Source organism: Poromitra crassiceps (assembly GCF_964638095.1).
Source record: "Poromitra crassiceps genome assembly, chromosome: 1".
NCBI classification, from domain to species: Eukaryota; Metazoa; Chordata; class Actinopteri; order Beryciformes; family Melamphaidae; genus Poromitra; species Poromitra crassiceps.
The window spans coordinates 76,879,985-76,906,201 of record NC_139623.1 but is presented as its reverse complement, the minus strand read 5'-3'; the positions used below and the strand labels follow the sequence as shown (position 1 = coordinate 76,906,201).

Here is a 26,217-nt window from a genome sequence, read left to right as displayed (position 1 = left end):
AGAGTAAAAAAATCAAAGCTAAAGGAAGACAATAAATAGTGAACATAAGCTGATTTTGCTTTTACAGATGTACTGCAGTTTGTTTCCATCTCCCTCCAACAGAGGACAGTAAAGGCCACTAAAAACACCATCACATTCATTCAATAACACATTCTATGATACAGTAGATTTATACTGTAATATGAAGTTCATTCCCTCAAAGAAGAAAGACAACCAGTCCCATAATAATCCGCAAAGACTGGCTGCTCATAACATCTGGAGAAAGTCTTCTTCTACCAGCCCCAGACACATCAGCAATACTGTCTGCCCATAACCATCTGCAGAAAGTCTTCTTCTACCAACCCCAGACACATCAGCAATACTGTCTGCCCATAACCATCTGCAGAAAGTCTTCTTCTACCAGCCCCAGACACATCAGCAATACTGTCTGCTCATAACATCTGGAGAAAGTCTTCTTCTACCAGCCCCAGACACATCAGCAATACTGTCTGCTCATAACATCTGGAGAAAGTCTTCTTCTACCAACCCCAGACACATCAGCAATACTGTCTGCCCATAACCATCTGAAGAAAGTCTTCTTCTACCAGCCCCAGACACATCAGCAATACTGTCTGCTCATAACATCTGGAGAAAGTCTTCTTCTACCAACCCCAGACACATCAGCAATACTGTCTGCTCATAACATCTGGAGAAAGTCTTCTTCTACCAACCCCAGACACATCAGCAATACTGTCTGCCCATAACCATCTGAAGAAAGTCTTCTTCTACCAGCCCCAGACACATCAGCAATACTGTCTGCTCATAACATCTGGAGAAAGTCTTCTTCTACCAGCCCCAGACACATCAGCAATACTGTCTGCTCATAACATCTGGAGAAAGTCTTCTTCTACCAGCCCCAGACACATCAGCAATACTGTCTGCTCATAACATCTGGAGAAAGTCTTCTTCTACCAGCCCCAGACACATCAGCAATACTGTCTGCTCATAACATCTGGAGAAAGTCTTCTTCTACCAACCCCAGACACATCAGCAATACTGTCTGCCCATAACCATCTGAAGAAAGTCTTCTTCTACCAACCCAGGCACATCAGCAATACTGTCTGCTCATAACATCTGGAGAAAGTCTTCTTCTACCAGCCCCAGACACATCAGCAATACTGTCTGCCCATAACCATCTGAAGAAAGTCTTCTTCTACCAACCCCAGACACATCAGCAATACTGTCTGCTCATAACATCTGAAGAAAGTCTTCTTCTACCAACCCCAGACACATCAGCAATACTGTCTGCTCATAACCATCTGAAGAAAGTCTTCTTCTACCAACCCCAGACACATCAGCAATACTGTCTGCTCATAACATCTGGAGAAAGTCTTCTTCTACCAGCCGCAGACACATCTCTCCTCTCTGTCATCCATTAATGCAATTTAGTCCACACTTATCTTCAGCCATCATCCTGTAAAAGAATCCAGCTGAGGAGTAGGTAGGTAGTAGCTGGTTTGAGTGTCCGCCCTGAGACTGGGAGGTTGTGAGTTCGATCCCCGGCCGAGTCATACCAAAGACTATCAAAATGGGACCCATTGCCTCCCTGCTTGGCACTCAGCATCAAAGGGTTGGAATTGGGGGGTTAGATCACCAAATGATTCCGGAGCGCGGCGCTGCTGCTGCTCACCGCTCCCCCAGGGGATGGGTCAAATGCAAAACAAATTTTGACAATCGTTGGGACTTTACCTTTTTTTTAGTAGCCTGATAGGAGGTAGCACCATATTAAGGCTTCAGATGGTTACTTTACAATCAACCTAACGCACAAGAGAAAACAAAAATCTGCAATAATGGAAAAGGTTGTGAGACAATCTATTTAGCGTGCCATTTAGCAGAGTCTTGCTGATTTTGGAGGTGGAAATTCATTGGCTAATGAAGCCAGGCTCTCTCGGTTTCCTTCTCAGCTCCTATGAGGAGAACGTGGAATGGGGCTTCCACTGACATGCTGCTTAGGAAAGGAGGAATAAAGGAGGAGTCCGAGGATTTGGGGGAATGCAGAGGGGCCATTCCTCTTTCCTTTCCCCCTCCACATTTCATTTAGCTACTTGGTGACACGTTTCCGTGACAACCACAGCATCAGTTTCCCTTGGTGGGCTTGTTGAAAAAGAGACGTGACAGTGTGTGTGTGTGTGTGTGTGTGTGTGTGTGTGTGTGTGTGTGTGTATGTATGTGTGCGTGTGTGTGCGTGTGTGCGTGCGTGTGAGCGTGTGTGCGTGTGTGTGTGTGTGTGTGGGACACGCGCAGTGGGACATGTACACCAACAATGATAGTCTAAGTGTTGTAGCTACAGTTGTTACTCATTTGGCCAGTTTACTGCTGTGTTTCCGAGGTACTGCTGCAGTGCCTTGTGTTTTTTGTTATTTAAATGTTTTCTTTCATCTTTCTTTGTTCTTTACAAAAGCCCCCCGTACCACAGGAAAGTGGCCAAACGAAATGAGAAACAACTCTAATAATTAATAGAAATGTTAATTGTCCTTATGTGTGTGCTTGTGTGTGTGTGTGTGTGTGTGTGTGTGTGTGTGTATGTATGTATGCATGTAGATATCAGTGGATTGTAGAATCTCTGTCTTTCTTTCTCTCCATCTGATTCTCTTTATCTATTTGTCTCTAGACGAAGGCCTCAGGCTTGTCAGAGCCGTTGATTTTGATGTAAATCTTGGCGTTGTTTTCCTTGTCCTGCTGCTCTCTGTAGAGCGTGCGTCTGTAGCAGACCAGGTAGAGAGGCAACAGGAAGCCCAGCATACTGACTCCAAGAAGACCAACGTTGACCTGGAGAACAACACCAGAATTTTAGCAGGCCCTCAAGGCTTAAAGGGGCATTTTAACTGAAAAACAATTATTATTTATTTTGCACATGAGCTCACACATATCTGAAAACTGTCCACAGTTTTGCAGACGTTCATTTAGTTTTACAGTGATTAATAGTCGATTTGAGTAAAGTCGATGCCAGTAATGTCATTGGAAGGTACTGACTCATCGGGTTGTATTAATTACAAGTCTTTTGATGACATCACTGGCATCAACTTAACTCAAACCAACTCTCAATAACTGCTAAACTAAATAAATGTCTGCAAAACTGTTTACAGCTTTCGGGATGTGTGAGATCATGTGCAAAAATAAATCGGCATTATTTTTCGGTGAAGTGCTCCTTTAATTTGTGCGTGAGTGTGTATGAGTGTGTGCGTATATTCGTACCCAGAGTGGGTCTCCCTCCAGGGGTCCCATCATGGCCATGAACAGGGGCTGCTGCAGCAGAGCGAACAGAGCACTGACCAGAGACTGCATGCCTGTTAGACTGCCAAACTGGGACGAGGGATACCTGGGGAGAGGGAGGAGGGAGACAGGAGATTGGTCAGTTTTCAGCTGCATCCACATATACTCCAAACTTGCACGGTTATAATCAGAGGACCTGAATGGTGTGTGTGTGTGTGTGTGTGTGTGTGTGTGTGTGTGTGTGTGTGTGTGTGTGTGTGTGTGTGTGTGCGCGTGCGTGCGTGCGTGCGTGCGTGCGTGCGTGCGTGCGTGCGTGCGTGCGTGCGTGCGTGCGTATGTGTAGTTGTGTGATGTGAAGTTAGGGAGTACAATGACACTTACACAGCAGCATAGAGGCCTCCGACAGCAGAGTGTAAGAACCCTCTTACCACAGTGTGTAAGACAAATGAGGCAATCTGAGAATAAATGAATAGAAAGAAATGTAATGTAAACAGAATAAATATTAAGACGTTTGGTCAGCTGCACAATCTCACAAGGCCATGACCGGCTGAAGTAATACTCTGTTTCTGCTAGATGTATTAAGAATATAGACATATCCATTTCAACAGACATCAACTGTAACAGTAGTTGCCAACTTTATTATGTGCTCATAGACTTCATTCAGTGTACTACATGGTAAAAATCACAATGACTACATGATATATAGTATGTACAAAAATGTACAATGTTTAATGTAAATAATATGTGAAAATTATAAATATAATATTACATATAATAAGTGTAGTGAGAAAATGTGGTCCTGGCCCATGCTTAACCCTGATATCAAACCTGCACACTACACTGTATAATTGTATTGCTAGATGTTGGGAATTTGAAATAATGCCTGAATAATTAATTACAAATGGAGACTGTTACATATTTGGGTGTGTCTGCTGTCAGTAGTCTGTGAAATATTGCAAATCAATAACTTCAAAATGGCATCAACTCAAAAGACATGGAAGGCCTGTGTGTATTGATAGTATTCTGTTACATCAGCACACGGCCATCTTGGTAGGAAAATAACAGGTGATTGTAACCAATTAACAGGTGATTACAATCAAATGACACAAACAGCCAATGAGCTGTGTGTATTGTAGTGCCATATTGGTACTAGGAAAATGCTTGTGACATCATGGGAATACTATCTATATCTACCACAGCTAATATGGACCACTCACCTGCAGGGGGAGATTTGGCACGAGGCAGGTGATCCCAAATCCCACTAACAGGACGTTAGTGAGGATGAACGCTCGCATGGCATTGGTCACCTTCTGGATCTTTCTGTCTCTGCATTTGACCTTAGTCTCACCCCTAGTGTTTACAGGAGAGAATACAGCAAACAGAGTTCACATTATACAACACACCCAATATACAAAGCTTAGTTTCTTGCAAGCAGTCTGATTGAATTCCCATAAAGCATAGCTAGGTATACCAGCTCATGGGCAACCAGTGAGCCAGTTTAGTTTTTTCCCAGGGTTTTATTATTTTTTATTATTTTCGGGACAATACACATTATGCATAACACATGTCTTAGCTGTGAAAGGTACCTATAGAGTCCCACAGAGATTACGTTTTTTTGTAGGCTTACCCAGAAGTCCCTGCACTTCCTGGTTCCTATGTGTAAAAGGCAACAGGATTTTTGTATGGGAATTGTGGTTTAATGCATGAAATAAGGTCTGTGGTTAACAAACGTTTATGAAACAGCAAACTTTGTGTTCAGCAAGATTAATCTTCACAATGAGGACAACTTTTATGATTTTCTAAGCTTAATGCGTTTTTGTGTTTTTTGCATGATTTTCAGAAAGTGCTTCAAAAGACCTCATTTCAACCATTTCACCGAAATTCCCATACAAAAACCCCATTGACTTTTACATCTAGGACCCGGAAGGGCTAATATCTAGTAATATACAGTATTACACATTACACATTACTTTTAAAAAGTAATGCCTTACTTTACCTAATTACTCCCTGGAGAAAGTAATTTGTTACACTACTCGCTACATTACTTTTGTATTACTCCACAACATCGCCTGAGATGCATTGTCACCTAAATGCCAGTTAATAATATAACATGAAACCTTATATGCCCATACTGTATCAGCACACATCCCTATCCCAATAAGGAGGACATACACAATCTCACTCCTCCCTGTCTCTCCAGCATTTGACACCCCTGTACTAAATAACGCCTTAGGGGTATTATTTCAATAGTAAGAATCCCATTCAACATGCCCCATTCATTCATTCATTGTACTGGCAAATATCCATTCAAAATGTCTGCAACTATAAATGGGAAGGCGCTTTAAGGCAATGGCTTTCCCTCTCTGTCTAAATATAAATAAAGATGACTAAAATGTGACTCACTTGTTGCAGGGCTCCTTCTCTCCCTCTTCGTCATCACACTCCTTCATCTTCCAGTCCATGATCTGACCAATCACTGGCGTGGTCATCAGACACAGCAACTGCATAATGCCGAAGATAGACGAGTACAGACTCACTGGGAGAGAGAGAGAGAGAGAGAGAGAGAGAACATACAGAAGGGTCAGAAAGGGAAATAAATGTGAGATAGAGTGGAAATGTGGGAGAGAGGTTTGGAGAGAGAAGGGTACAGAAATAGAGGGATGAGAGAGATGGGGGGGAAGGGGGGGCGGTTGGGAGAGCTTATTCTTCCTGGTTAATGACTATGTTCCAGTTAATTATTAGTCAGAGGAAGCAGAGCTATATCAAAAGAAAATAATGGCGGTCATGGAACGGGTCAGAAAGCAAACCCCAGAGAAAGTTTTGAGAAGATACTACAGCTGTTTACAGTATTGTTTTATTGTTTATTTAGGATCATCATTACCACAGTAACAACTATTCTTCCATGGGGTCTGCAAAGACCAAAACAAAAGGTTTAAAAGTAACCTCTAGTTTATTGAGTTTTAGCGAGACCCTTTTGGGGGGCTACGCAGTTGGATGTAATCCTCGCGTGAGCTATAGACTGAAGACTTTTATATTTGGCGCCACTGGCTACTCCCACGCCTGGCTCATTTGCATATAAGCAGGTACCTTCCTCATTTAGGTCTGCATATCGGCCACTTAAAGGTACATTCAGCGATGTTTTTGTGTTAAAATAAGTGTTAAATGGCTCGATATTTTGACAGCAATCACTGAAATAGAGTGTTTGGTCAGTGACTTGAAACCCCCAACCCCCCGCTGTCCTCTATCTCTCTCCTGTAGTCCTGCAGGCAGGGCGGACGTATCTCCGCAACCGTAACTCGTAGAGACTCATGGTCCATGGATTGGATTCGGGGTGAAAAAAAGTACATATAGTCCTTTATAGGCATCGCGATCTGACCTTCCGTTTCCCAGAAAATATAAACTTATCTCTGATTGGATAGTCGGTGCCAATTTTTATCCAATGAGGGAAGAACCCTTAAGGAAACATATTCTTATACACAGCGGATATATAATTCTCCCTGAACCGGCCCAGCAGCATCAAGCTACGCCAAGCAGGGAGGGCCGCAAAAATCCCCCCATGGGGATACAAGATTCCAGATAAATTAAAAACCATAGTGAGTAACAGAGGGAACCTTAAGCAAGACATGGAAACATGTTCACATTTTGATGCAGACTCTGAGCTAGAATACATGATTAGCCTTTGAGCTATGCAGACTTGAGCTAGAAGTTGGAGGCTGGGGTGGTGGAGGCAAAGCTTTGCCAGCAGCCGCAGTGAGACGTGTCAGCATAGGTGAAGCTGCAGAACAGAGTGAGAGAGCAGGCCATTTTTAAACGGAGCACCTTGTGAGAATGGCTGTGAATAGTTCAACGATGATCCAATCGGCGGCTGTCAGCTGGTTACAGCTGGGGCGACTTCCATGTCTTGAATGAACTAACGCAGGCTTCATTTTACGCACTCCGCGGCACTCTTTCCCTGGGACGAGACTGGGCGAGAGAGGGTAAATCACCTGTCATCTCGTGCGCCCAGCAAGGAGTGTCAGAGAGTTTTCTGAGACATCTCTCAGGTAGAAGCAGATGAAAGGTGCCAGCTGAGGCCCAAGAAGCCGCTGTGCATAATGTCTGCAACTGACATACCTCTCAGGAGAGCCTTGGAAGAAGCCACTGCTCTGGTGGAGGGGTGGGCCTTAAGGCTTTGTGGGGGATCCGTCCCTGAGGCGGCATAGGCTAATGTGATGGCATCACAGAGCCAGTGGGGAAAGCCGCCATTTGGAGAGGGCAGCCCGCGGGGAAGTGGACCCCATAGTGGACAAACAGTTGTTGTGTCTGTCTAATCGTCGCTGTGCGTAACACATACTGGGACAGCGCGCATATCGGACAGATTCGGTGTGCCGTCTCCTCTGATGGGTCTCCATGAGGGGGAGGGACAAAACCCTCCAGAGACACATAGCTGTAGAGCTGCCTAATGACTTTGGCGTAAAAGAGGGATTTGGCAACAGAGTGGCTGCGCTTCCATCTGGTCTGATGGAGAGGCAGGACGCAGATACGGATAGAGCGCGCAAAGGTGGCTGAAGTGAGAGCCAAGAGGAGGAGGGCTGTTTTCAAAAGGAGCAATTTGAGAGATATTTGATCTATTGATAGTATTCTGTTACATCACCACATGGCCATCTTGGTAGGAAAATAGCAGGTGATTGTAATCAATTAACAGGTGATTACAATCAAGTGACACAACCAGCCAATGAGCTGTGTGTATTGTAGTGCCATATTGGTAGGAAAATGCTTGTGACGTCATGTGAATACTATGGATAGAGACACTGCATGAAATAGGCCACGCCCATCACGGGGGAAAAGCTCCATTCATTTCCACACACCAGCGTCATTTTCCTTGAATTAAACATAGCTAAAAGCTGTTGTGTGGTGGGCTGCGCAGACAACAAATGTAAAAAATCGCCAGTTAAAGTTTTTTTGTACTCCCGAGGAAAGCAAAGAAGCCATTGAGAATTGGCGAGAAGAAAAATGTGGATCTAGCTGTCAAGGAAGTAAGTTGGAGTGTTCATCTTCCGTATATACAATCTTTTTGTGCAACACCCAACCATGCACGCGACATAGGAACGCCAGGATTGGAGGGGGGGGGGTTCCGTTTTCCCCCGTCTTGGGCGTGGCTTCTGAATGATGACGCGTTATGCAGTGTCTCTATGGGCTCAAAAGGAGGCTCCCCCAGAGCGCATCAAACCAGAGGCAGGTCCCACCGAGGGACTAGCGTGTGTACGGTGGGTTTAGCGCATCGCAAACCTTTTGGGAAGCGTTTAAGAAGGCTGTGGGAGAAGACAGCTCTGTTTCCATAGAGCAGGGGTGGGCAAACTTTTTTGATTGTGGGCCACATACAGAAAAATATAAGCAGTCAGGGGCCAAACAATACGCGCGGCAGTTTTCAACCAATTACACTGCAAGAAGTGTGTTTTTAAACCAGAAAAATCTAATAATCTAAGACTAATAATTTTCCATTAAAATAACTATAAGAGACTACTGAACAGTTTACTGTTGACATTATAGTTTATTGATGTGCTTGCCTATTACAGTAGGTATTTGTGTATCTTAGCCATTTTTCTTTTTGGTTATTGGTCTCTGTGCCAAGAAGTTAAGACAGAGATCACTTCACCAATATTCAGTATTTTTTTCTCTCTTAAAAGACAGTACAAATAAAAGGCTGGTTAAAAAAATAAGAACAGGAGAAAAAAATACAAGACAGTCTCCACACACCTTCCTCCACAACTCTCAACTATTGTTTCTGTGCCAGAGAGATCATTTCACCAATATTCATTATAAAAAATGTCCACAAAACACTGCAACATAACATAAAAGGCTGCAAGGCTTAAAAAAGGAGTTTTGTGTCTCTGAGTGTCTTTTGCCAGTATTTAGACTGGTCTGCCAACCATAAAGGGTCACTCAGTTCATGAAGAGGTCGGTCTTTCTCTTTCAAAAACTGGTCAATTTCACATCTCAGGGAAAAAAAACGCTGAAGCACAGAGCCACGACTGAGCCAGCGCACATCAGAGTGGTAAATGACATCTCTGTATTCAGCATCAACGTCAGACAGGAAGGCCTGGAATTGTCTGTGATTGAGTCAGTGCTCGAATTAGGTTGACAGTTTTCACCACAATATTCATCACATCACCAAGCTGGACTGCCTTGGCACAAAGTGCCTCTTGGTGGATAATACAGTGCATTTTAACAGCCTCGCCTCCACTGTCATTAACCTTCCTGCACAGCATAGAAGCCATTCCATTCCGCTCGCCTGTCATTGCTGGAGCGCCATCCGTTGTAACGCCACACAGCTTGTCCCAGGGCAGTTTTATGTTGTCAATTGCAGCGGATACAGCTTCAAAAATGTCTTTACCCGTCGTGGTGCCCTTTCGACTGCAAAGCTCAAGCAGCTCCACTGTGATGTCAAAGTTGTCGTCAACTCCCCGCAAAAAAATTAACAGCTGGGCTGTGTCTGTTGCGTCTGTGCTCTTGTCACACGCAATTGAGTAAAACTCACATGCACTCGCTTTGTCTGATACTTGTTCTTTTAAGTTAGCCGACAGGTCTTCAACTCGGCGGGCAATTGTCTTTCTGGACATACTGACGTTGTTTAATTCTTGCGTTTTCTCTGGGCAAATGATCCCGGCTACTTTAGCGAGGCACTCCATAATAAACTCGCCATCCGAGAAGGGTTTTCCATGCCTGGCGATTAGCTGAGCTACCTCGTAGCTAGCCGCTGTGGCATTTTCTTGTACTTTGTTGGCACGCAAAAACTGCTGTTGTTGAGCTAATAGACTGGCTGCCAGCTGTTTCACTTTCTGCTCCCGCTCCGTGCCTGTGTACGAGCTGTAGGACTGGTGCTTCGTTTCATGGTGTCTTCGCACATTATAATCCTTCATCACCGCAACAGATTCCTTGCAAATCAAACAAACACATTTCCCCTTGACTTCAGTGAAAAAGTATTCATTTTCCCACCGTGTCTGAAATTGTCTGCACTCGTTTGCCATCTTCCTTCTTTTTACTTTTGGTTCAGCCATGTTTACGCAACGTGAAGACGCCAACGTGAACTTGCTGCTTTGGCTCGTTTGAGATGAGCAAATTCTGCGCAGATTCGACCAGCGCCTTGCTTGCCCCGTTGCATGATGGTTAGAAAGGTGTCCGACTTGCTCCGTCCTGCCCGACTGCGTGAGTCACGTGACTCTCGCGAGAGCGAGGCGGGCGCAGATTTGGAGCGAGGCGCCGCAGTTGCTCCTCACGGCCCGGCCACATCTACGCGTCGTTTGACGCGGGCTGATGCTGCTGCCCATCCACTTTGTATTGGAACATGCTGCTCGCGTCGCTTGGTCTCCCAGCATGCTTTGCGAGGCGTCGAGCAGCATGTTCCAATACAAAGTGGATGGGCAGCAGCGTCAGCCCGCGTCAAACGACGCGTAGATGTGGCCGGGCCGTCACCAACTGCGCCCGACTGCGGCTGACAGAGGATGACGAGAAACGCATCAAGCTGAGCGCCCATTGGTTCAACACAGGTGCATCACAAACCCACAGTGAAGTGTAGAAACTTCAATTTTATATCTATTCCAAGCTGTCACTCCATATTTTACATAAATACCACCTGGAATGCCTACATTAAAATTAAAATAAGGAATCTGAAGATCTGTGTTATTTGAGCAGTGAGTGTGGGTGGCGCTAATGCATGTTTTAATTTGTTTACAAACCGCTGTTAAACCAAACTGTAGAAGAAGAAAAGCAGCAGCGAGTGTGCTGCGGGGGTGTTCGACTTGTTGACGCCTCGCCTGACTGTGCTCGCCTGCTCTCGTCTGCTTTCCAGGCGAGGCGGCAGTCATCTCAAACGAGCCTAATATTGTCCCCCCTCCCTCGTCCCTCCCCACCCCTCCCCTCTGTAGGCTAGGTGTTTAAAGCTGCAGTGACATCTACTGTTGAAACTGCAGCGATGTTGTTGAAACGGTAGAATGTAGGCTACATGGGCGGCGGGCCATATTCCATTCTGTTTTTAGAATTCACGGCGGGCCACTTAAAACCGGGCAAAGGGCCGCAGTTGGCCCGCGGGCCGTGATTTGGCCATCCTATAGAGCATTCACGGCACGATGAGATTGCTGCTGCGTAACCTTTTATGGTTTCCATGGCCAGGTTCTTATCCGCCAGGCTCTGCAGAAAGGAGAGGATGATGGAGAGAGAGCACGAAGTGGGGCTCCAGCTCTTTTCTCTAAACCAATGTTTGGCTGCGTTAACACACGATGTGGTGGAGGGCGCTCTGGTGTTCTGAATCGTGCGCACTACGCTTGGAGATAAAGCCTAGGCTCCCCGAACGTTCCCGTTCAGCGGCCAGCCCCACAAGCATATAGTATTATGGCCCGGCCACATCTACGCGTCGTTTGACGCGGGCTGACGCTGCTGCCCATCCACTTTGTATTGGAACATGCTGCTCGCGTCGCTTGGTCTCCCAGCATGCTTTGCGAGGCGTCGAGCAGCATGTTCCAATACAAAGTGGATGGGCAGCAGCATCAGCCCACGTCAAACGACGCGTAGATGTGGCCGGGCCGTTACGGTGCAGCCACATCTACGCGTCATTTGACGCGGGCTGACGCTTGGCTGTATGGACGCTTGACGCTTGGTGGGCGTGGAAATCCGGAAGCAGCAGCTAGCTCCCAAGCTAGCTGCTGCTAGATTTACTTTGCTTCTTTGAAAATTGGTGGAAGAGAGGAAGTGGAAGAGGACAGGAAGGGTAGGATAGGTCCTAGGATGAGCTCAATTGGCTAGCTTTGTACTTTGTCAAATTCCACCCCGCCCCCTCTGTTGCCCACTGTCGCTTCACAAGCCTGCTACGCTCGCTTGGTCTCCCAGCATGCTTCGCGAGGCATCGAGCAGCATGTTCCAATACAAAGTGGATGGGCAGCAGCGTCAGCCCGCGTCAAACGACGCGTAGATGTGGCCGGGCCGTTAGCGGGGGTTGGAGGATTGCGCTGTCTAAGCTGTGACAGCGTGTCCTCACGTGTCCTAGCCATGGCCTCCCGGATGACAGCTGCAGCTGGATCAGCGTCGGGAACCATGACGCGCTCGTGCGTTGCTGTGCCACTAAGATCACTGACAGACTCTCCTCCTGTACTGGAGACAGGAGGCGTGGGATCAGAGGAACAGGAGGGAAGGCATAGAGGAGGGTTTTGGGACAGGGCTGGTGAGAGAATGCTAGTGGGGGGTCGTCTCGGGGGTTCAGTGAGAACCATCATGGGCAATGTGCGTTCTCTTTGTCGGCAAAGAAGGTCCACCTCTGCCTGCCCGAATCTGCTCCATAAGCCTGGCACTAGAGCGGAGTTTAACCTCCACTCGTTGTGAGAGGGGCAGGGGCCTTTAGTTCTTTATCACAGCGGTGTTCATCTTCCCGGCGTCCCGTCATGACCAACTGCCCTGTTTTGCAGGAGGTGGAGCGGTGCCGGGGTTGGACCATGTTGCACGCCAGGGGATGCTGTTTACGCTGCTATATATATACATATATATATATATACATATATATATATATATATATATATATATATATATATATATATATATATATATATATATATATATATATATACCGCTCTCGTTTTTGGACCAACGTTTTTGGACCAAAGTTGCTATGTTACAATTTCGGGCTCTGAAATCGTAAAATGGTAACGTACGTTTCTACAGTGGTGGGCGTGGTTTGGGCGTGGTTTTACAGAGATTTTCCATTTGTAACCCCTCCCCCTACCCTAACCCTAACCCTAAAATCTCAGAACGTTAGCATTTTACAATTTTGAAGACGAAATTGTAACATAGCAACGTTGCTATTTTACAATATTCTGTGAGACCAGTGTTGCCGAATCATCAGCGTGACGGCGATATTAGAGTACAACAGCACTCCCTCTCATGTGATATTGCTTAATTATGGTATAATTACCGTTTGCTCTGGCTTGCCTCAGCTCTCTTCTTCCTGAGCCATTCGGTAAAGTCCTCATATCTGTACACCGAGGTGTTTTTCAAGTGTTCTCTTGCCTTTTCCATCATGAGTTCCTTATCCTTAACCTGCATTAGCTTCAGTACGATGCCCCTGTAGCTTCAGTACGATGCCCCTGAGTCTTTCAGGGTCTCGTATTCTTCTATGGGCTCGTTCAATTTGAGCATGTCTTGTGAGCATGCCCATCACACAGCTGCATATCATATTCTACACTGGAGCCTCAATTATGTCAATTATGAAGAGTGTTTTGTTTGTTTATTTGTTTGATTGTTGCGATCAAAAATGCTTGATTTTGCAACGGCTTTTCTCAAAATTTGCAATGAAATTTGGTAAGTTTTATGTCTTTTTTTTGCACTGGCAAAAATTGCAAGTTGAGGGGGATTTTTCTTCTTCTGCCCCGGTAATATGCTATATGACGACTGACTGACAGACACTGTCACAACCGTGACATGACACCTGTCATGAACATGAAGGAGGCTTTATAAATGTTTATGACTCTTGTTATTACAGTATGTGTCACTCGGAAAATTATGTGATTGTTAATGCAATGTTGACATTGTTTGAGATGTCTTCATTATGTCAACTTGAATTAACCAAGGCAACATTTGGTTATGTCAAGTTGTCATAACAAAGACATTGACAGGTTGTGTTGTCTTGGTTAATGTCAAGTTGTCATAACGAAAACATCTTAATGCAATGACATAATTTACTACCTAGTGGCAACTTTTCTCGAAGATTGCAATGCAATTTGCAAAGTTGTATGTGATTGTTTTCCGCAGGAAAATTGCAGCAACTGGCAAAGATTGCAAGTTGAGGAAACGGTTTTGCGTGTTTTGCAGAGAAATTGCGGTCATTTTGAAAAATTGCAAGCCCCTGCAGATATTGCATTGATTGGTTGAATTTGCATTAATTATTGCAATCACAAAATCACATTTTCTGGAGGTGAAGGCTTGAATTATGAATGGTTTCTGCTCAGGGGGTAATGATAAAAGAAAAATTAGTCATGTGAAACTCTTCAGATGAAATGTGCCCTTTTCTGGGGGAAAGTTAGTTAATGAATACAACTAATGGAACCTGGTACAGCTGAATGACTCAATGAGCTCAGACAGGGACTGGGTCATTGGCAGGTCTATGGGCAACAGCAAAGGTGAAGCAAGGTGAAATAACAGTAGAAAAGACAGAAATGCGAGAGCATCTAATATAATATTAGAGTTATATTATGATAAGAGGCTACGTTAAATGCTAATTGTCATCAGCTTTAAATAATCTAATGCTAAAGTGAATCTACTTTTATACCGGTAGGCCTGTAGTCTTACCAACTTCCATTTTCTCCACTGAAAATGCAATGACAACCAAGTCAGTCCAGTTGGTCTTAAGTCATGAATCATAATGACTGTGTGTTATTGAGCAGTCTATACTATTATGCAAAATCACAAGGACATCAAACTTGATTTCAGAAAAAGCAAAAGCAAAAAAAGGCAAACAAACAACATGTACATTTGAATTAAATTGTGAGATTTGAGCTATCTAAGGCTTTCATCACAATGCACCTCTGTTCTGCGTCCATACGGTTAAGCTGAGCAGAGGTTGCAGCAGCACACACCTGTGTTGAGGTCTCCGCCGCTAAGAGACTCCAGGATGTTGTTCATGGCTCCAAAGTAGAATATGAGACGTAGTTGTGTGATGGACATAGTCACAAGACTGAGTATGAAGAGGGGGCTGCTGATACTTTGCATGAATGACTGGGCTGCAAATAAGCAAAGAGAAGAGAAGGGAAATGATTGTTAATTGTGTGTGTGTGTGTGTGTGTGTGTGTGTGTGTGTGTGTGTGTGTGTGTGTGTGTGTGTGTGTGTGTGTGTGTGTGTGTGTGTGTGTGTGTGTGTGCGTGCATGTGTGTGAGTGTGAGTGTGCGTGCGTGCGTGCGTTTGTGTGTGTTTGTGTGTGTGCGTGCGTGCGCACATGGGCGATTATTTTTGTTTTCTTTTTACATTTTTACATTTTATTTATACAGGGGGAGTCTCACTGAGAGCAATGCGCTCTTTTTCAGGAGTGCCCTGTTCACATTCACACACACATTCATACCTGGAAGCTGACCAGAACAACATCACCTGACTGCAGCTTGGGTAAAGGTGCCAGTAGGTGTCATTCAGCATATTGTGATATGTTGTTGGAGAATGTGTTGTCATATCCTACTATAGCATTCAGTGTCTCCTATACAGTTATCTATTTGTGGAGGTACACCACAATAGATTTTGAGCACCACAAATAGATTTTGACTGCCACATATTCATTTCAAGTAGTTGATTGCAAACACCTGCTTTAGGAGCCCACTAGATGGTGCTCTGAGGCCCACCAGTGGGCCACGGTTCAGTGGTTGGGAAACACTATCATGCAGATAGAATAGGCTATATAAGGAGACAATAATTTTTTCATCACTGTAAAGGCACAGCATAGTGAAGAGGATATTCATGTGATGTGTGTAGTTCTTCATATCTACTAGCCTCTTCATTTTGCTCTCAGAGTGCCCCAGATGAATGCATTTTATTTTAAAATTTACAAAATTTCTTTATCCAGGGGGGACCCCCCTACCGGAGTAATATTGGCTTCTGGGTGGTGCAACCCCTGTTTGGAAGCTCTATAATCGCCTATGCGTGCGCACATCCTCACTATGAAGTTACACAAAAAAAAAGAAGTGAGTTTTTGGACCATGTTCACACCGCTGCACTCTTACATTCTGCTTTGGGCTTGCACTCCACCTCCAGGTCCATGGTGGAGAGACAGAGGTTGTGGCCCTCCCTGGTGGCCAGCTCCCTCTGCTTGAGGCTGCTGCTGACACTCAGGCGACGCCCCACTGTGGTCACCTGACGGTAGAACTGCTTCCCTGTGATCTTGTGGTCGAAGCCCAGCCAGCTGAACTTGATCTTCACGCTGAGACAGCGAAGAAGGCGTGAGGGATGGACAGCGGGGAAAGAGAGGAGAGAGGATGAGAGGAGGAGTGGAGTAGAGGTCATGGAGGAAGGTCGAAAAAGACGAATTCATTTGAAGATACCATAAGTGTGAAAGTGAGATAGCTGTATGTGGCATTATAAACATCCCCATGCTGCTATTACAGCAGCCATTGTGTACAGTACTAGCAAAGTGGAATATGGCTTATTGTGCTCAACCAAGTGTACCAAACATTTTTTCTGCTGATCCAGCTAAGTCAAAAGTGCGGTTTAGCTGACATTCTGCAACTTGGTTACATTATTCATTAGGCTAACTTTGACCTGGAATTTCACCCGACACTCCTCTGCATCCCCCCCCCCCCGATTTTTTTATCCCATTTTTATCCCCCATTAGTGCTACTTTTAATTTATTTATCCTGGTTGCTGCTCCACCCTCTGCCGATCTGGGGAGAGCCGAAAACTGGCTCCATGCTTCCTCCGAGACGTGGGCAGTTAGCCAGCCGCTTCTTTTCACCTGACAGAGGAAGCTTCACCGGTAGGACATAGCACGTGGGAGGATCACGCTATTCTAACGAGTTCCCCTCCCTCCGAACAGGCGCCCTTAACGACCAGAGGAGGCACCACATCAGCAACCAGGATATTGCATGTTTTTGGTGAAGGGGGTTCCTATATGAAGGAAACCCCCGGGAGGCACGGGGAGAACATGCAAACTCCACACAGAAAGGCCCTTTTTGATGACCCCACGCGGGCGGTGGGCACTCGTGGACATGCGGACGGGCACGCATTCCTTCAGCGTTCACAGCGTCCCAGGTGGGAATCGAAACCCAGGACCTTCGAGCTGTGAGGCGACAGCGCTTATAAATATAAAATATAAATATAAAATATAAATATAGTTTCCATATTCGGGTTGCTCATGTGTGTATGTGGGATTATTACGTATGTCATCTGTGTGTGACTGTGCATATCGGTGGTGGTACTGACGTGTAGTCCATGTCCTCTGGTCCGGGGAACGGCTCCAGCGGCCAGTTGAAGAAGCAGTTGAAGAAGACCAGGCCAGCGCAGGCTGCCCACACGACCAGGATAGTGATGAAGGGAATACCAAGGTCATAGATCACCTGTGTGTGTGTGTGTGACAAACACGACAAATAAACGGCAAATATACAGAGGAAAAAGCACGCAGAGACAACAACGATAGACCTGGTGGTCATGGATGGTAACGCATGTAAAGCAAGGTAGGGTGACACAGCTGCACATGCTAATGCAAATTGGCTTAACAATATTAGGTCATCGCTGTGATGATCAAATACTAAAACACCATATGGATGAAGGAATGACTGAACCAGTAAAGAAAGAAAGTCATCTAGAGAAAATTAATATTACAAATCAATATAAATCGAATAGGTGTGTGCAGTGCAGGTGTGTGTGGATGCGTGCTTCCTAAACCACAGAAAATAGGTTTGCCTTCTCACAGATTGTAGATATCGGGGGGTAAGTTTGTGTTTGTTACCTTGACACCGGGGAAGGTGACAGCTGAGGACGCATAGGAGCCGATCATCAGGGCGATGAAGGTGGAGCGGAGGTCTCCAAACATGTTTGGCAGCTAGAAAGTGAGGGTTAAAAGAGGAAGGAAGTGGCAGAGAGAAAGAGAGAGAGAGAGAGAGAGAGAGAGAGAGCAGTTAACCAGTTAATATCACACATATTTCACACATACAGTATACTGTATATCACACACCATATTTTGCCTGGCTCTACTCTACAGAAGGAATACTGCAGAAAAACACAACAAAGTGACACGCGACACCAGTACAAGCAGCAGAAAACACGACACACGCAGCTGTCTATTTTGTGACATAAACAAATAGAAGTGAGGAAATCCAATCTATACAGCTGAGCTGAGGCAGTCAGAGCGGGTGACTGGGTCAGACAAGGACAAGGACATTTAGGGACAAAAGACAGGCAAGAGCAAGCTAGGTGGAGAGAGTGGTGCTGGGTCTGATAGAGTGGTGCTGGGTCTGATAGAGTGGTGCTCGGTCTGATAGAGTGGTGCTGGGTCTGATAGAGTGGTGCTGGGTCTGATAGAGTGGTGCTGGGTCTGATAGAGTGGTGAGAGCTCATTTTCTCCCTCTTTCAGATGCCATATTCCACTCTGAGGAAAGAGAAGGAAGAACGGCGAGTTTGGAGAGGAAACATAGAAAACAAAAATGTCCAATTACAAATATATTTGTATTTGTACACAAGACCAGCTTCTTCCCAACCGCCATCAGCCTCACCAACAAGGCCCGGAAACCCCTTCCGCCAAGGACCTCACCAACAAACCCCCCCCCCCCCCCCCCCCCCCCACACACACACACACACACACACACACACACACACAAACTCACTACCTCCTCCTAAACTCAACTGAACCCCCCCCCCCCATAAAACTGTAACTCATATCTAATTTAATGCCTGTTTAACTGGGACTGTAAATTCATGTAAATTCCCTGCACATGTAATGCCTATTTAACTTAGCCTGTAAATTTCATGTACATTCAATGTAAACTCTTATTTAACTCCGACTGTAAATTCATGTAAATCCACTGCCTATTTAAGGTCTATTTAACTCTGTAACTCTCATGTAAATTCAACGTAAATTCATATTTATCATCCACAGAACACTTCACCACTCATGTACATATTGTATATATTGACTCGATTTGATTTGATTTGATTGCACTTGCAACTTTGTGATTGTCTTTAGTTATCTTCCTACTTCTTATCTCTGTATATTGATGTGACCGCTACGCTGCATACAGCCATATAAGACAAAATTCCTCGTATGTAACTTGCATACTGTGGCAATAAAAGTGATTCTGATTCTGATATTCATAAGCTGCTCTATTTTTCGAGAGACTGTGTGTGTGTGTCTGTCTGTGTGTGTGTGTGTGTGTGTGTGTGTGTGTGTGTGTGTGTGTGTGTGTGTGTGTGTGTGTGTGTGTGTGTGTGCATGTGTGCGAGTGCGTGCGTGCGTGTAGAACAGGTAGTATGCGCATTGAAACAACTTGAATTGCAGTTTCGCAGTGGTTATTGGCATTCAATGAAGAAGAACACTGAAAAATGTTAGAGTAGATTATCGAGGAAATTCTATATTTATTAGTAATTGCAAAGTGTATATTGCATCTCATCTCATCTCATCATGAATGGAGTTTCAGGCTACTGGAGGAAAAGTGGTGTGACCTCTCTTACTGGACAAGGTCAGAGCGGGAAGGTGACTTAACTGCTGACTCCTGATTCTTACCCAACATGCCTCTGGCTCAAACGGGTGGCTGTAGGTCAAAGGTCAATCATGATCAAGGAGTCAAGGCGCAGCACAAAGTCTAATGATTAACCTGCTACACAGATTTTAAAAAGCTGCAGCAATAATAGCTGGCCTTGGCGGAGGTACTGTAGTGCGCTGTCCAAGTGCCCTAAGTTCTAGTTGTACTTGCAATGAAGAAGGAGAAGAAGGAGAGGTAGAGAGGGAGGTTTTACGTGGCTTTATGTACAGGGCCCGGGGGGGGACGCCCATGGGCTGAATCGTCCTCAGAAAAAAACAAAAACAAAGCCCTAACTCTTGGTTTTACTGCATCATCACTGACATTCGTGTCGGTGGCAACAGCTAATGGATGCTCAAACAAAGAATAAAAACCAAAGTCAGAGATTTAGGTTGAAGTCACAAACACGACGTAGAAGATGAGAGATCTAACATCCTGTGGTGGTATATAGCGAAGACACAAGGACAATGTGAGATTTAGTGGTGCAGCGCCCCTCTCTAGTGAACAGCATCACCATGGCGCAGCCCTGGACTCCTGCGTGGGTCACTGCAGGCTGGACTGATGGGAAGCGGAGGTGACCGGGAGGATGAAGAAGAGCAGGGAAAGAATGTGAAGCTATAGGGTGAGGGGGTCAATGCAGTGAACTTGTGTGAATCCCAGAGGCCCTCTGTTCTTCAACTCAAGACGAAGCCTGACGACGGCAATGCAATTCACTTTAAAGGAACACGCCAACATGTCGGCCTATTTGACATCTTCCCAATAGTAAGACAAGAAGATAGAGTCCCTTCTCTTCTCTGTGCGTGTAGTAGAAAGATAGTGAGCGCTATAGTTGCCTTAGCACAATGAACAGCAATGGTATGTAATCCAAGTCTCCACAAGCCCTGTGATGCCAAGTTGACTTGAAAAGACATTTACATCCTATTTTTTAGCTGAAATCTGCACTGTATCCAGGGCGTTGGGGGAAGAAGTGTAAGTGAGGTTGCAGCTGCACATGGCGATATTTCAGCTAAAAACAGGGTGTAATTAAATGATGTATTTTCAAGTCAACTTGGCATCTCAGGGATTGTGGAGACTTGGACTATAGGTGAGCAGTATGAAAGCATTTTATGTTTATGTAGGTAGGCTAGCCGTACCATTGACTACCATTTATTGTGTTAAATGTTGGCAATGTCAGCCCTTCAACCGGAGGCGGAACTCGTCATCTTTGGCTGCTCAGAGTCCTCTTTGCTCCTCCCGGTGGCCGTGCGGCAGTCTTTGACGCAGGGGATGACTGTTGCCAAGAAGGTAATTCTTAAGGAGTGGAAGTCCTTCTCTCCACCTCCTTTTCAGCTGTGGCTGACGGCAGGGGCGGACTGGGATCCTAATTCAGGCTGGGCATTAGATACCAAGCAGGCCAGGCCGATACGGGCCGACGCGCGTCCCGACGTCCGAAGGGCGGCGGCGAAAAATTTGGGCCGTTTGAAGCCCAATTTGGGCCGTTTGAAGCCCAATTTGGGCCATTTGAAGCCAGATTTGGGCCGTTTGAAGCCCAATTTGGGTGGTTTGTAGCCAGATTTGGGCCGTTTGAAGCACAATTTGGGCCGTTTGAAGCACAATTTGGGCCGAGTCCAATTTTACAATGAGATGCACCCACTTTAACCCTGAATAAAGTAATAAAACCACTAGTAAACCAGTAGGCGGCGCCTGGCCTGCTGTTCAGTGAGTGGCCTGACTGCAGCACCAGTCAGGCCAGGCCAGGCCAGGCCACCGGGCATTTGCCCGACGTGCCCGATTATCCAGTCCGCGCCTGGCTGACGGACATGGTCTCGGTTGTGCGTATGGAGAGACTCAGGTTCCAAAGGACTAATTCATTGGGGAAGTTTTTAGTTATCTGGGACCCGTTCCTGGCCTATTTTGACGAGGTTAAAAATGACAAGTGACTCACCCGGCCGATTATTTATGGACCACTTATAATGGATCCTATGCACAGTATATTTTGTAAAGCACATGGGCATTTTACGTGACTGGTAGCACCACTTTGGAAAGTTGGAAATGTATATTTGTTTTTGTTTTGTTTTTTGTCTTTTTCTTTTCCCTTTTCCTGTCTGAGTGTTTTTGTTTTTGTTTCTCATGTTCTGAAAAACCATAAAATAAAATATTGGAAAAAAAAATGTTGGCAATGTCACACCATTGAGACGGACACTGCTGTATGGAAAATGAAAAGGAGACTGACATTGTGAACTTTTTATGACTACGTTTCTTTCTTTTCAGGGGGCGGAACTGCTGGAGGGAATAGCGTGATCCTCCCACACACTGCGTGATCCTCCCACACACTACGTGCTGCCGGGGAAACTCCTTGACGCTGTCAGGTGTAAGCCAGGCACATGTATTGGAAGAAACGTGCTAGTCTACAACTCTCTTCCCAGATCAGAGGTGCAGCAATGACAACAGGGGAATTGGCCAAGTACAATTGGGGAGAAAATGGGAGAAAACCTGTGCGTGCGTGCGCGCGGGGGTGGGGTGGGGGGGTGCTGTTGTTCTTATTGTTCTTGGTGAGGGGATGGGCTTGAGCGGGGCAGAAAAGTGATAATGAACAGTCGCTTCACTTTCCCTCTCTTTCTCTCAGCCCAATCACTCCATCCCCCTAAAGCTGAGACTCATCCTGTTGTTGGCAGGAACACAGAGTGCAGTGTTGGCAGCCCAAAAAACAGACCAGAAGAAGGGACAGGGTGAAGAATGCCCGAAAAGAGGGGAGGGAGCGGGCGAGCAGACAGGAAGCCAGCAAACTATTACACACAACCAATAATGGAACATGCACAGTGAGACAGAGAACGGATAGAGACGCTGCATGAAATAGGCCACGCCCATCACGGGGGAAATCGCTCCGTTCACTCCCATTCACCAGCGTCATTTTCCTTGAATTAAACATAGCTAAAGGCTGTTGTGTGGTGGGGCTGCGCAGACAACAAATGTAAAAAATCGCCAATTCAAGTTTTTTTGTACTCCCGAGCAAAACAAGGAAGCCATTGAGCCTTCGCGAGAAGAAAATGTGGATTTAGCTGTCAAGGAAGTAAGTTGGAGTGTTCATCTTCCATATGATCTTTGTGTGCAACTACGTGACATAGGAGAACGCCAGCGCGTCTGATGCCATCTGTCTGACGTTACACCAGCGTTATTTTCATTAATTTAAACATGCCTAAAAGCTCATGTCATAGTATTTCACTTCAGGCCACTGTGTGGGATCGTTTATCCAGCGTTGTTTGGGCAATGAAAAGGGACACTGCTCCAGGCCAACTGAGTTCATTTTCTCGATGTACCGCTCCCTCTCCGTTGGAGGAAGTGTACTGAAATAATCTTTTGACATTATCTAAAAAGAAAACTGTCCAAATCCCTGTAAAACCCCGCAAAACTATTTCTATCTGACGAGAGTTCCTCCGTTCGCCCCGGTTAGCCGCGGTTTGTTTTGTTAGCTGCAGTCACATCATCAGTGATGTCATAAGAGGTTGTGATGTCATCAGTGATGTCATAAAATCAGTTGCGACATCATCGGTGATGTCATAAGAGTCCCACTGATGATGTCATCAGTGATGTCATAAGAGCAAAATCAAGTCCCAGGGGCAGATCTGCCCCTGGGACTTGAGAATGCATTATTTGGCCTTGGTATTTTTTATGGGATCGGTTTGAGATTTTCAAGTGGGCCCTGACTTGGAAAAGGTTGGGAACTGCTGCTTTAAACTCCTGAGTCCCCCTTAGCCTGGGTAAACCCAGCCCCCAGTGACCTGCTCTCAGGCTTACCCTGCTTACGAGTCACAAGGTAGTGACTGAGAGCAGGTCTGAGAGCAGGTCTGAGAGCAGGTCACGTGGCGGCTGGGTTTACCCAGGCTAAGTCCCCCGGGGTTCCTGCGAGGACATCACATTTGGCCATTTCTACACTATAATACTTAATTCTGCTGAACTCAGACCTCTTGTCCTCACTTGGGGACACCTAATCTACAATTTTGTCGTAGAAGAAGAAAAATCGACTTCCTGTCAATACAAGATGGCTAGCAAATCAACCAAATCCTCTTACCAGCACTCCCGAGACAAACGTAGCCAAGGTAATAAACCTAATCAAATTGTATGGATGAAACTTGTTGATTTATGCTTAGGACCCTTTGAAATTTGTAAAGACATGCTGGTTTGAAAACAATTTGCATTAGTAACAAAGTACAGTGTTGCTAAAGTTGAAGCACTTGTATGAGGACAGTGGATTAATCTTTCCTAAATTGAAGCACTTGTGCGAGGACAGTCGGTTAATCTTACCTTTTCTGAGGTGAAGATGTAATGAGAAAACATTGTTTGAGGAGATAAGGGAAGACACTATAATAGTTTACAAGAGTCTAAATAGTTATTGGGTGTGGTATACAATATAAATATAAACAATAAATATAAATTATAAATATAAATCATAAATACTATAAATCAGACATATTTTTACGTGTTTTTTGTGTTTGCAGGGCATGTTGATCTGACAGCAGCTGAAAAATGGCTGTATCGGATAACAGGCAACCTTTCTGAGCTGGAGGATGTTTTTCTGCAGACATTTTATTTGTGCACAGCCATGATAGGCATTCAAATAAAGAGAAATACTTGATTACAAGTTGGTGACTTTATTCTGTTAACGGAAAGATTGCACCACTGACCTTATGTGAGGACATCATTTTTAACTACCGGTATGTTCTACTTACTTTTTATTTATTTTTATTTTTTTATTAGTACTGAGTTTTCCAAAGTAATCCCAAATAGCAAAGAGAAATCAAAAATCCAATGGAGCTAATGGGGTCGGGACTCAGGAGGTTAGAGCAAGAGGCAAACCCAAGCATCCACGCGCGCACTTACTGTGAGGGAGGTGAAGGTCATGCACATGCCCCCAAAGCCGTTGAAAGTCAGGGCGATGAAGATGAGGACAGAGAGTTCTGCAAATGACGCAAACATGAGCTCATCAGACAAACCACCGCGTGCCAAATAAAACACAAGCGCTCTTCAGATGGACACTACTCACCATTGGGATTGTAGGCTCCATACGCAATGAGTAGACAGGAGAATCCAAAGCACGTACTGAAAAGAAAGGCAAATATTCACGTCATGCACATCATTTGGCCATTTGAGCTGGAGAAGGGGGGGGGGAGGCGGGGTAATTTTGGGGGATCCCAAATTGTTTTATGTAGCATAAAGGTTTATTTTCACGTGTATTTTTTCAGGTTTTTCTCAAATGTTTTGCTTCTTTCATGTGAAATACTGTACCCCCTTGGTGGAATGAAACAACTTGAAAAGGGGAAATCATCCTTTGCAATTGTGATGGGGCCGAGGTGTCGTGACGAGTAGGCCTCACTTATTTGAAGGGGTCATGGGATAAAAAGGTTGAAAGCCACTGATTTTAAGCTACAACCTCCCTCCCTCCCTCCCTCCCTCCCTCCCTCCCTCCCTCCCTCCCTCCCTCCCTCCCTCTGTTCTCTTGCTCCATCTCAGTCCTCCGTCTCTTCTCTGCCTACCTGCCCAGCAGTCGTAGATTGCGAGGCCCGTATTTGTCCATGACGATCCCCAGCGGCAAGGTGATGGCCGACAGCAGGAAGGAGCCGACGGTGAAGGCCATGTTCAGCATCTCGTCCTGTTCCTTACAGATCAGCCAGCCGTTCATCCTCATGGGTCTGTCTAGGGGGACCAGGGGCCTGGCCTCCACCCCGTCTCCCAGGCCCACCACAGCACCCTCGCCGTCCACCTCGTAGTAGTCGGGGTACTCATCATCGCCAGTCACCAGCGGCAGGGACAGATTGTAGCTGGAGCTGTTACCTGAAGAGCGGGTGGAAGGGAGGAAAAGAAAAAGAAAAGAGATGAGGTTTAACCCTGGCACCCTGACACACTTTCCCCTTAACTTTCCCTTTAATTAGTAAGTTAGAAAAAAAATCATTTTCCATACTATACGACAATGTTAAATACAATGTGATATACATATTGCCATATGTACTGTATCTGTTTGTTCCAATGCTTCAGTGAAGCTATAGCTGCGTATTACTGAGTGAAATATTCAAACCCAGTTTGCTACTTTTTACGGTTGCAACATTACATGAAACTGAAAACCAGATTATGTTGTTGATCATTTTATACCCATTTCCCTGGAATTCAGCATGACGGTATCTTTGGAAACCTCGAGATCTTGACTAGAATATAAACAAAAAATCTGTGGGCTTGAACAAAGCTTGGCTGCTAAATACATGTGATGACCATCCCACATGAGGGACCCTAGACCAGGGGTTCCCAAACTTTTTGGTGCCAAGGACCGGTAGATACATGGAAAAGAAAGTCGTCAATTGTCAATTTTAATGGTTTTAGTTACATATATATTTACTCACCAGGTGGCGACAAAGGATAAATAACAGCCTTTTGTGTTGTACTGTATGTAGCCTATACAGTATTTATGTTTTTGTTTAAACTACAAACATAAATAAACGTCAACTTGAAACTATGTTTCAACTACCACACACAGCCTATAATATTATAGCCTATGTTTATATATTAAAAAAAATTGGGCCGGGTACCGCGGCCCGGTACCAAATGCGTTGCGGCCCGCTACCGGTCCGCGGCCCTGGTGGTTGGGGACCACTGCCCTATAGGGTATTCATGTATTCATGAGCATGACCGCCCACCAGCTGAAGCCTCGTCACGCCACCTGACATTAGTCAAGAAATTCGACAGTTTGTTGGTTGAGAGCCCAAG

General features: G+C 45.3%; 1 protein-coding gene across 1 annotated transcript in view; it reads right to left on the bottom strand.

Moving 5' to 3' along the window:
- Window positions 1-2,646: 2,646 nt before the first annotated feature.
- slc43a2b (solute carrier family 43 member 2b) overlaps window positions 2,647-26,217 on the bottom strand; it is a gene marked incomplete at both ends in the record, with an annotated part of 30,328 nt that continues 6,757 nt past the window's right edge. Inside the window, 12 exon segments of the mRNA XM_083643010.1 lie at window positions 2,647-2,808; window positions 3,235-3,358; window positions 3,634-3,707; window positions 4,470-4,602; window positions 5,656-5,788; window positions 14,850-14,988; window positions 15,965-16,175; window positions 17,174-17,307; window positions 17,700-17,792; window positions 24,343-24,419; window positions 24,506-24,561; window positions 24,996-25,172. Of these exon segments, the coding sequence (XP_083499136.1) occupies window positions 2,647-2,808; window positions 3,235-3,358; window positions 3,634-3,707; window positions 4,470-4,602; window positions 5,656-5,788; window positions 14,850-14,988; window positions 15,965-16,175; window positions 17,174-17,307; window positions 17,700-17,792; window positions 24,343-24,419; window positions 24,506-24,561; window positions 24,996-25,172 (1,513 nt within the window).